This window comes from Macaca nemestrina, chromosome 18 (assembly GCF_043159975.1).
Source record: "Macaca nemestrina isolate mMacNem1 chromosome 18, mMacNem.hap1, whole genome shotgun sequence".
Taxonomy (NCBI): domain Eukaryota; kingdom Metazoa; phylum Chordata; class Mammalia; order Primates; family Cercopithecidae; genus Macaca; species Macaca nemestrina.
Window position 1 is genome coordinate 18,776,704 of NC_092142.1, and position 12,163 is coordinate 18,788,866.

General features: G+C 37.1%; 1 protein-coding gene across 8 annotated transcripts in view; it reads left to right on the plus strand.

The window, feature by feature from the left end:
• The window catches only part of LOC105484971 (centriolar coiled-coil protein 110), a 29,213-nt gene extending 17,050 nt beyond the window's left edge, over nucleotides 1-12,163 (plus strand). For 2 of the 8 annotated variants that reach the window (XM_011747076.3, XM_011747077.3), the window contains 11 exons: nucleotides 148-278; nucleotides 1,388-1,565; nucleotides 2,115-2,254; nucleotides 2,372-2,488; nucleotides 4,600-4,701; nucleotides 4,897-5,013; nucleotides 5,607-5,680; nucleotides 6,538-6,600; nucleotides 8,059-8,118; nucleotides 8,617-8,702; nucleotides 11,312-12,163. In XM_011747076.3, coding sequence (XP_011745378.2) covers nucleotides 148-278; nucleotides 1,388-1,565; nucleotides 2,115-2,254; nucleotides 2,372-2,488; nucleotides 4,600-4,701; nucleotides 4,897-5,013; nucleotides 5,607-5,680; nucleotides 6,538-6,600; nucleotides 8,059-8,118; nucleotides 8,617-8,702; nucleotides 11,312-11,364 — 1,121 coding nt within the window. In that variant the 3' untranslated portion in view covers nucleotides 11,365-12,163. The remainder of the gene's footprint in view (nucleotides 1-147; nucleotides 279-1,387; nucleotides 1,566-2,114; nucleotides 2,255-2,371; nucleotides 2,489-4,599; nucleotides 4,702-4,896; nucleotides 5,014-5,606; nucleotides 5,681-6,537; nucleotides 6,601-8,058; nucleotides 8,119-8,616; nucleotides 8,703-11,311) is intronic. The other 6 variants (XM_011747078.3, XM_011747082.3, XM_024793850.2 and 3 more) reach the window with 4 other exon arrangements.

A 12,163-nucleotide genomic window follows, 5' to 3' on the forward strand; every position in this document is an offset into this window, starting at 1 on the left:
GTAGAGACCCAGCTATATCTTAATTGTATTATGTCAGATCCAGGAATACTCTCTTGTCAGAAGAATAATTTAAATTGAATGGTATAAAATATCAGACATTAGACTTGTAGTGAATTTTCTAAATTGAGGAGACATGTTTCTTTTCAGAAAGCGAGGAGTTACTAAAAAGCAAGATGCTAGCTTTTGAAGAAATGCGGAAGAGACTAGAAGAACAGCATGCTCAGCAGTTATCACTACTCATAGCTGAGCAGGAAAGAGAACAAGAAAGATTGCAAAAGGTGAGGAATGTGGGGGGAGATACGACTGGTAAGTGAAATTTAGCCAAGGATACCTATGAATTTTGGTCATGTATAGAATACTTGTAATTTTTTCCTCCATATTTCTTATGGTAAGGGAGTCATTTTGATACATGAATGGTATTTTTTGTCAAAATGTGAAGTTTGATATTTAGATCCTTATTTAAAAGTAACTGCATAATTTATCAAGGATATTTTATTGAATTCTTGATTTAAAGCTTAATATTTTCAAAAGGTATTTTGTAAATAGGTGCTAAAGAACACATTCTGCAAGAGTTATATCATAAAAATGACACTTGTGCTGGGCATGGTATCATGAACCTGTAGTCCCAGCTACGTAGGAGGCTGAGGTGGGAGGATCACTTGAGCCCAGAGATTCAAGGCTGCAGTGAGCTATGATTTCGCCTTTGTGTAGCCACTGCACTCCAGCCTGGGCAACAGAGGGAGACCCTGTCTCTATAAAAAGAAAAAATAAGAATGACACTTGTTATAATATTATTATAGTTATTAATAATTTATACATTATCACATATTAAAATACATTATAGACTGGGCGCCGTGGCTCATGCCTGTAATCCCAGCACTTTGGGAGGCCAAGGTGGGTGGATCACCTGAGGTCAGGAGTTTGAGACCAGCCTGGCCAACATATAGTGAAATAATGCCTCTACTAAAAAATACAAAATGGTGGTGCACACCTGTAGTCCTAGCTACTTGGAAAACTGAGGCAGGAGAATCACTTGAACCCACAAGGTGGAGATTGCCGTGAACCGAGATTGTGCTACTGCATTCCAGCCTGGGGGACAGAGCGAGATTCCGTTTCTCAAAACGAGAGAGAGACAGAGAGAGAGAGAGAAAGGAAAAGAAAAGAGGGAGGGAGGGAGGGAGGGAAGGAAGGAAGAAAGGAAGGAAGGAAGGAAGGAAGGAAGGAGAGAGAAGGGAAGGGAAGGGAGAAGGAAGGAAGGATAATTTGAGGAAGAAAAACTTGAAATAATTGCTGATAATTACATGTACTTTTGGCTAAGCCTAAAATGATATCATTTTAGGACATAATTAAAAGGTTTAGCATGTTACAATAAACTGTTCATCTATAGGAAATAGAAGAGCAGGAGAAAATGTTAAAAGAGAAGAAGGCAATGACAGCGGAAGCCTCTGAGTTGGACATTAACAGTGCAGTGGAATTAGAATGGAGAAAAATAAGTGACTCTAGTTTGCTGGAAACAATGCTGTCTCAAGCGGACTCACTCCATACTTCAAATTCAAATAGTTCTGGTAAATATTTAAAAATCCTTTTGCATTTGGGAAAATGATCCTACAGTAAGATATTTATTTGGCACACTATAAGATTATATCTCCTGTTTTCAAATGATTCCATGTCCAACCCTCTTCGCCAGCTGCTTAGTAACCAGTGAAAAATGACAAGATAGGAGATCAAAGACTTGTGAGCAGTTTGTGAGCAAAGAATACCTTTGCTAGGAAAATATCAGGAAATTCGGCTCAGAGCCATCTGATCATTCATGCAGCAGGTGATATACTTCGAGTGAAAACAGTTTGCTCTCTCCTGAGTGATCTTGAATTACCTCTAATTCCCTAGTCCTTTTAAAGAGCTTATCTTCATATCTCAATTGTCCTGAGACACTTTGTGTTGAAAAGATCCATCTGGTACATAAGCTTTAAAGTCCATAAATATTTTAAGTCGGCAGGTGGGTCAGTTTTGGAGGCAATTGCTATTCTTAATGAGTATCACAAGTGTTTATTGGGATGTTCTTTGTATTCTAATTATATGACATCAGGTATAATACTATATGTATGTTTCTCTAGGTTTCACAAATTCTGCCCTGCAGTATAGCTTTGTTTCTGCAAATGAAGCACCATTCTACCTCTGGGGATCATCAACTAGTGGCTTGACTAAACTCTCAGTAACAAGGCCTTTTGGAAGAGCCAAAACTAGATGGTCTCAAGTGGGTAAACTTAATGATACATGTCCATCTATCTATTTATCTTTTCTTAAAAGCTATATTATCTTAGACTGTATAAATGAACACCAATAAACATTGTGTCTATCTTCTTTCACCTAGGTTTTTAGTCCGGAAATACAAGCAAAATTTAACAAAATAACTGCAGTGGCAAAAGGATTTCTTACTCGTAGACTTATGCAGACAGATAAGCTGAAGCAACTTCGACAAACTGTAAAAGTAAGATTCCTGTAAATTGTTTGTATTTTGCTTCTGTCTTAGTTTCTATCAGTCTTGTGACAGCTGAGCTAACAGATTAGTTCAGAACTTAAACACTTTTTAGTCACTGTAATAGGCAGTTTTAGAAGTCTGATTGTTTGTTGGGGGAAGTCAGAGACCCGGAACGGAGGGACTGGCTGGAGCCGCAGCAAAGGAATATAAATTGTGAAGATTTCATTTTAATATGGACATATATCAATTCCCAAATAATACTTTTATAATTTCTTATGCCTGTATTTAATTCAATCTCTGAACATAAATTGTGAAGATTTCATTTTAATATGGACATTTATCAGTTTCCAAAATTAATACTTTTATAATTTCATATGCCTGTCTTTAATCTCGTAATCCTGTTATCTTCGTAAGCTGAGGATATATGTCACCTCAGGACCACTATTGTGTTAACTGTACAAATTGAGTGTAAAACGTGTGTTTGAGCAATATGAAATCAGTGCACCTTGAAAAAGAACAGAATAACAGTGATTTTCTAGGAACTAGGGAAGACAACCATAAGGTCTGACTGCCTATGGGGTTGGGCAAAACAGAGCCATATTTTTCTTCTTGCAGAGACCCTGTAAACGGACGTGCAAGTAGGGAAGATATCGCTAAATTCTTTTCCTAGCAAGGAATATTAATAATTAATACCCTGGGGAAGGAATGCATTCCTGGGGGGAGGTTTATAAACGGCCGCTCTGGGAGTGTCTGTCTTATGCGGTTGAGATAAGGACTGAAATACGCCCTGGTCTCCTGCAGTACCCTCAGGCTTACTAGGATTGGGAAACTCCACCCTGGTAAATTTGTGGTTAGACCAGTTCTCTGCTCTCGAACCCTGTTTTCTTTTGTTTAAGATGTTTATCAGTACAATATGTGCACAGCTGAACATAGACCCTTATCAGTAGTTTCTGATTTTGCCCTTGTCCTGTTTCCTCAGAAGCATGTGATCTTTGTTCTCCTTTTTGCCCTTTGAAGCATGTGATCTTTGTGACCTACTCCCTGTTCTTGCACCCCCTCCCCTTTTGAAATCCTTAATAAAACTTGCTGGCTTTAAGGCTCAGGTGGGCATCACGGTTTTACCGATATGTGATGTAACCCCTGGAGGCCCAGTGGTAAAATTCCTCTCTTTGTACTCTTTCTCTTTATTTCTCAGCCAGCCAACACTTACGGAAAATAGAAAGAATCTACGTTGAAATACTGGGGGTAGGCCGGGCGCGGTGGCTCAAGCCTGTAATCCCAGCACTTTGGGAGGCCGAGGCGGGCGGATCACAAGGTCAGGAGATTGAGACCACAGTGAAACCCCGTCTCTACTAAAAATACAAAAAAAAATTAGCCGGGCGCGGTGGCGGGCGCCTGTAGTCCTAGCTACTCAGGAGGCTGAGGCAGGAGAATGGCGTGAACCCAGGAGGCGGAGCTTGCAGTGAGCCGAGATCGCGCCACTGCACTCCAGCCTGGGCAACAGCGTGAGACTCCATTTCAAAAAAAAAAAAAAAAAGAAATACTGGGGGCTGGTTCCCCTAATAATTGTTAATCTTACTCAGATAATATTATGAATAACATGTAAATGAAGCAGTTTGTGTGTATTTCTCTTGCTTGAAAGTGAGTGGTGTTTGACTTCTAATAAGTAACAGTTTTATTTACGTTCTTAGTACAGTTGGCCCTCTATCTCTGGGTTCCACATCTGTGGATTCAACCAACCATGAATCAAAAATAATTCAGAAAAAACAAATGATGGTTGTGTCTGTACTGAACATGTACAGATTTTTTTTTCTTGTCATTATTTCCTAAACAATATAACAACTATTTATGTAGCATGTACGTTTATTAGGTATTTTAACTAATCTAGAGATGATTTAAAGTGCATGGGAGATGTGCTTAGGTTATATGCAGATAACCATTTTATATAAGGGACTCCAGCATCCTTGGATTTGGTATCTGAGGGATTCCTGGAACCAGTCCCCCACAGATACTGAGGAAAGACTGTAATTTTGGATTGACTGAGAAAAAGAAGAAAGGAAACTCCAGTGATCACAAATCTTTCTAGAAAAGTGTGTTTGAAGGAGCATTTCTTTTTTCAGGATACTATGGAATTCATAAGAAGTTTTCAGTCAGAAGCACCATTGAAGAGAGGCGTTGTTTCAGCTCAAGATGCTTCACTTCAGGAAAGAGTGTTAGCTCAGGTAAATACGTGGCTCCTGAAGGCTTTTAAGACATGGACATATTATATTTCTCCTTTTTTATTTAATTACTGAAAATAGATTTCAATGAAAATTATTTTAACCTTTTTCTATAAGTAAGTGTACATGGTATATAGTATTCCTAAACTCTGACCTCATCATTTAAACGTATACAATATTTTCTTTTCTTGTGTCTAGTTGCGAGCTGCCCTGTATGGTATTCATGACATATTCTTTGTAATGGATGCAACTGAAAGAATGTCTATTCTACATCATGATCGAGAAGTTCGCAAAGAGAAAATGCTCAGGCAAATGGTATGTTACATGATTTCTAATGAATAGAGTTCTTCTGGGTTTAGGATAATTGATATTAAATGTCATTTTTGGTTGACTTCAGCACCCTTCTGATAATTCTTAAGCACAAGTAATTCCTGGAATTACTAGCAACATTTAAATCTGTAGATAGATTTAAAAGAATTACATAATTTAAGAATTACATATTGTTTTCTGCTTGGATTTTAGAGTTGAAGCTTTGAATGTTTTGCTCAGATGGCTTATACAGTCTATCAGCTGCTCCTGATTGAATTTTCTTGAATTCAGTTATAACATGGGTTTTACTTTTTTTGAAGTCTGAGTTAGAAAACAGGCTCCAGATTAATTTGAAGTATATCAGAGTTTGTGATTTGAATCAATTAGTGTAATTGGCAAAGGAAAAGCAAGCAAAATTTACATAATTCTAATTATTCTTAGAATTAGACTGCTTCAAAAATACAAAACAAGATGATTTAACTAAATTAAAAATGTTAGTAGAGAGAAGCTTTTCCAGGCAGTTTGGGATCATTCTGTATTATAATATAGTGGTATTAATTGGTACCAGTAGAGTTTGACATTACTTTTGTATATTAAAGGATAAAATGAAAAGTCCACGAGTGGCTCTTTCAGCTGCAACACAGAAGTCTCTTGATAGGAAGAAATACATGAAGTAAGTTTTTTGTATCACGTCATGTTAGTTATCAAACCAATTAATTGTAGTCATCTGTTGGTCTATTTGCATATTTAAATTTAGAAGTAAAGAAGGGTTAATTTTTCTGCAGTTGAGCTGATAGAAATCCCCTTTATATAAAGAAATTTATTAAAATCAGGTGCTTGGCCGGGCGCGGTGGCTCAAGCCTGTAATCCCAGCACTTTGGGAGGCCGAGACGGGCGGATCACGAGGTCAGGAGATCGAGACCATCCTGGCTAATATGGTGAAACCCCGTCTCTACTAAAAATACAAAAAACTAGCCGGGCGAGGTGGTGGGCGCCTGTAGTCCCAGCTACTCGGGAGGCTGAGGCAGGAGAATGGCGTAAACCCGGGAGGCGGAGCTTGCAGTGAGCTGAGATCCGGCCACTGCACTCCAGCCTGGGCGACAAAGCGAGACTCCGTCTCAAAAAAATAAAAAAATAAAAAAAATAAAATAAAATAAAATAAAATCAGGTGCTAAAATCTCATTTCATCTTAGATGAATTTATTTACTAAATTTGACAACATTCAACTCATATAACTGATAGTTGATCAATCTTAAAAACAGTTAATCTTTATGTTCAGTGACTAAATGTATGCTTTTTCTGATGTCCTAAAGGTTTCTGGGGAATAAAGACTTAATGGGAAAAATATCTTAGTAACTTCTTAAAAAATTCTTCTTTCTTGAATAGAGTCTTTAATATGCTTAGTACAGGTCTTCCAGTAGTACACCAGCTTCTAAATGATGATTTGTTTCTGTCTCCTGTATTACATTTGTAAGCATGTTTTCCTCCCTTCTCTAAATACATTATGTCCTTATTTTTATATTGTGTTAGAGCTGCTGAAATGGGAATGCCAAATAAGAAATTTCTGGTTAAACAAAATCCTTCTGAAACAAGGTGAGAAAAATCACTTAGTCTTAATGAGAGGCTTTTTGTTTTTTATAGAAAAAAAAAAATTGGCTGGGCACAGTGGCTCATGCCTGTAATCCCAGCACTTTGGGAAGCCAAGGCGGATGGATCACCTGAGGTTGGGAGTTTGAGATCAGCTTGACCAACATGGAAAACCCCGTCTCTACTAAAAATACAAACTTTGCTGGGCATGGTGGCACATGCCTGCAATCCCAGCTACTCAAGAGGCTGAGGCAGGAGAATTGCTTGAACCCGGGAGGCAGAGGTTGCAGTGAGCCAAGATCGTGCCATTGCACTCCAGCCTGGGCAACAAGAGTGAAACTCTATCTCAAAAAAAAAAAATTTTAAATCCCAAACTTCATTTTTGTTGACTTTGTTCTACTTGACATCAGTAGATAACTTCTTGCTGAATTGGGTGGGGGGTGGTCCTCAGGCTCAAGATTCATATGAATACCTGGCTGTCAAACCAGATGTATCTGGAGCTTTTGTAGGACATACTATCTGTGGTTGAAATTTTGAGCGTGATATATCTTGAGTTCGGTTACACAGTCCAGAGGATCTTTGATACTTATTTAAAAACCTTAGAAAGCTAACTTAAGCTGGCCCGGGTGCAGTGGCTCATGCCTGTTATCCCAGCACTCTGGGAGGCTGAGGTGGGTGGATCACGAGGTCAGGAGTTCAAGACCAGCCGGGTCAAGATGGTGAAACCCTGTCTCTAGTAAAAATAAAAAAATAAAAAAATAAAAAAAGCTGGGTATGGTGGCACGTGCCTGTAATCTCAGCTCCTCAGGAGGCTGAGGCAGGAGAATTGCTTGAACGCGGGAGGCGGAGGTTGCAGTGAGCTGAGACTGCACCACTGTACTCCATCCTGGGCGATAGAGCAAGACTCTGTCTCAAAAAGAAAAACTAACTTAAATTGGCTGCAGTGGCATGCTTCTATGATCCCAGCTACTCGGGAGGCTGAGGCAGGAGGATAGCGTAACCCCAGGGGTTCAAACCAGTCGGGGTAACATAGTAAATAAGACCCATCTCAAAATAAATAAATAAATAAATAATAATGAAAGCTAAAAAGTGAACTTTATTATTTCTGACCTGTTTTTTACTCCTGTAAAATGAGAGTGATACTTTCTTCTCTCACTGGTTTGAAAGGAAAAGTTAACTTTTGTAAAGTATATGTATAAGAAAATTATCTACAAGCACAAGGGTTAGTCTATATGTTGGACATTTCTTTGCCTGTAAAAACCTAAGGTTTGGACTCTTAGTGAGTAAAATGTAAGTATCATATTAATATGCTTTAGTCGATTTGCTCTGCTTTGTGGTAATATATAGGCCGTGTTGCATAGTTGAATTTTACCTTATGATCATCATCTTTCATCCGTTGAAAGAAAATGGGAAAAAAGTGGAATTTATCCTTTTAAATTAATTTTTTATTTAATTTGTCAACAGAGTCCTTCAGCCAAACCAAGGACAGAATGCACCTGTTCATAGGCTACTTAGTAGACAAGGGTAAGAATGCCACACCACGGGTATTGAAAACTACGGAAACCAAGATTAGATTTGAGAGGGAAAAATAAATCTAGTGTTCTTTACATAAAGGATAATGGTTTTTCAAATGGGATTTTTTTCTTTATAGCATTGGGAAAGATATTTTAAAGTTTTGTCTTCAAATGTAACCCTCTTGGTGTACTGTGTATTCTAATTACTGTCTTATGTTGGCATGTTTTTACTTTTCATTTCATACCATTTTACTCATAAAGTATTTTAAATATCCATATAGTAAGTTCAGCATCACCGAAGTGATTCTCCAACAGAGTGTGACTCATGCTTATAGTCTCCTGCTGAAGCCAGAGTTTAGCTTTCCTTACTGTGCGCATGCATGAGACTTCAGTTCTTTTCAAGCTTATTTGTGCTTTGGACAGTTGATGCAATGTGATTGCTTTCTTTGAATTTTGAACATTTAGACCTTAATGCCAGTGACTTATTAATTTTTTTATATTCAATTAGAACCCCTAAGACATCAGTGAAGGGGGTTGTGCAAAATAGACAGAAGCCTTCACAGAGCAGAATGCCTAACAGAGTGCCTATTTCAGGTTTGTAGAAAATGAATTCCTGAAGCCCATTCAATAGAAGGAAGTGCACAAGCTGCCCCATAACTCAGGCCACAGAAGTGGAATAGATTGTCTTTCCTTGCCACCATAATTTTGGCATATTCATGGTCATCTTATTAGTGTTTTTTGGTCTTAGCATTGTATGGCAGTCAGGAAGTCTTAGTAAAAGTGTGATTCCAGTCTTGATATCTATAATGTTTCTATGGAAAGCACCATGTATTTTTCATTCTGAAAAAATTGTAGAATTTGCCATGCTTAATTCAGAAAACCTTTTTATTTAATGAATAAAAGATAATGATCATCTCTGGTGCTAAGTCTGTGCATTGTCTGTTCAGCTTGGGGAAGTGTGTCTACACATAAGGGGATAAAACTTTCTCCCTCAGACTATAAGATCACATGTGAATATGCCAGTGGGAGGAGGCCTTCATATTTCGCTCAGTCCGAGGCTTGAGCTAAATCTCTCCTTATGTTCATTATTTGAGGAGTAATAGCTAAACTAAAAACTGTGTTTTAAAATTCTGTTTATGGTGGCAAGAAGACAAACTCATTCTTGAGCTAATTCAAAGCTCTTAACCAAATGCTGTAATATTTTTTAGGTATCTTTGTTAAGATACTTTGATTAAGCTCACTTAAAAATTATGTGATCCATTTAAAAATACTTTCCAATTGTTGTGCTTTAACTATACTGCTTTCTAGACATTTACAAGAAACCTAAATTAATCACCAGGCATTGAAGATTCAACCTTTAATCAATTCTAATCTTTCCATTAATATACAATTAGGCAAATTTTAGAGCTTTTATTACTAAGTGATTTCCTTCAAATTAGGAGGAAACAAGCTATTGATCATAACTTTGAAATGATGGCTGACCTTTTGTATGTTTGTAGTGAATGTAATTCATAGTGTCACACATAGATAGGGTAATTTAAAAGGTCATCTTTGGAAATCATTGTGAGTGACAGTTAATGGAATTGTCTTAAAGGATTACATAGCTGAAGATACTGCTTACTCCAGAGGCAGTCAGAATAAGCTAGTTTGAAAGATAACCATTTGAAAGGACTCAGACCAAACACCAGACCTGTGGAATTTTAAGACATTTTCTGTTTTTCTCATGTTAATATTCTATATTGCACTGAAACCTAGCAAGTTGGAAAATCATTGAGGAATTAGTATTGTTTTGCCTGATATCAATTTACCACAGTGACTACTCTCCATGTTCTTTTCTCATGCATTTCATCTCCACTATTTGTCACTTGTGAACTTACAAACAAAATGCAAGTACTGTTTTTATTCAGCAATACTCAACAGTATAAAGGATGTATAGGCAGTCATTGAAGTTAGTAACATACAATGAAGTTCATTATTTTGAACTATTGAGGTTTAATTGCATTGAAACATAATTATTAATACAAATGAACTTAACCCTTGAATTAACATGTACAATTAATATGTATCTAAACAAGTACAAAAATCTGTTGCTGTTGTTTTCTAAAGATTTACTTACACGTGAGTGCATATTTACACAATAGAAAGAGACTAAAGAATTGTATTCTTTTTTGTTTTTATTTTTATTTTGAGACAGAGTCTTGTTCTGTTGCCCAGGCTAGAGTGCAGTGGTGTGATCTTGGCTCACTGCAACCTCTGCCTCCCAGGTTCAAGCCATTCTCCTGCTTCAGCCCCCTGAGTAGCTGGAATTACAGGCGCGTGCCACCACGCCCAGCTAATTTCTTGTGTTTTTAGTAGAGATGGGGTTTTACCATACTGGCCAGGCCAGTCTCAAATGCCTGACCTCAGGTGATCCACCCACCTCGGCCTCCCAGAGCTCTGGGAATACAGGTGTGAGCCACCTTGTCTAGACAGAATTGTATTCTTTTATATAAACTGAGAGTTTGGGATACTGGCTGGTTAAAATGCTAACTATGAATCTGAACACAGGAATCCATTGTCGCTTTTTAAAATATTACTCTTTCCTGCTTAGAGTTTTAATGGTCTGAATTACGTTTTAAACAAATTTGAAATTATGTTTTGATTTGCTCTAAACAGAGGCAAATTCTTTGTTAAGCAATTTATAGAAAACTAATTTTTGTTATGATAGAATATCATACTCTTAGACTGAATTAGAATTCTAAAATGTTAAAGTACGCTGCAAAGCATTTAGTTATAGTTTTACAAACCTAAATTGCAATCTCTGATTTTATCGTAAGTGATCTTTGACTTAGTTTTAAAACACATTTCTTCATTTGATGTTTTGTGCTTGACTAGAGTTTATATAGTGAAATTCAGAAACCACTAATCAAAGCAGAGTAGGAGGTGGTCATGCAAAATGGCTAAGTAAAATAACACATCAGGTGGAACTGGGTTATCAGAGTTCTTCTAGCTCTGTTCGTTAGGCAAGTGCTCTCCTATGCCTCGGTTTTATTAGACTTAAAATGGTCATAACAATTTCTACCTCAGGATGATTCATATAATGATTAAATATGATAATGTATATTGCCTAGCTTAGTGTTTGTTCCAGAGTAAAAACTCATTAAATTGTATCATTATAGAAAACCTACCATTGAAAAGTAATACTAATTTTGCTCTATTTTTAGGAGTATATGCAGGAAAAATCCAAAGAAAGCGGCCAAATGTTGCGACAATTTAAGAAGACAACATTCATTAGGATAAAACTGGGGGAGGATTATTATCCATGTTATTTTCCCTGCCCAAGACTTTATTTAACCCTGGACTCTGTTTACACAGACAAAGTGACATCAGAAGGCTGAGCCCTTATCTGGATCATTTGGTCAGTTTGGTAATTCCTGCTCCATGCCCCTATTTTCCTCTTAATAATAAGTTTGGGTGAAGACAAATTAGTGTTTAGTAATTGCATCATCTCTGTGCTTACCTATACAAACCTAAGTTTGTTTTATATGCCCAGATGTCTACAGAGACCCTTTTTGTAAACATCAAGGATGTTTGGGTTTACTTTTACAGAATATTGAAAAGATAAGACAAATTATAAATAAGTTCTAAAACATAAATTTCATTATCTCTGCATAGTGATTTTTGAGTTAGATTCAAAGGGAACTTATTGCAGAAGAATCTCTTTCTCTCATTTTATAACTTTAAAAACTTGGATTAACCGCTCAAAGTCCACATTCTTTGACTTATAGTATAACCATGTAGCCAATTGTGGTCCACTAAAATCTACTACAGAAGTTAATGTGGGTCACCATTTTGGTCAGAAGCATACATTCCTGTGAACAACTAGTTGTTTTACAGAAATGTTAGGCTTCACGTTTGTTACCCCAGTACTGTTAGAAACATTTGTAGTAGGTTATAAGATCTTTCTGTGACGGGTAACAAATTTGGGGAAGACAGCACAATCTTCTTGAATGTAGCTCTTGGGAATGCATTATTACATCCATTTCTGTAAAATAATAATATGTTGCATGCAGTTA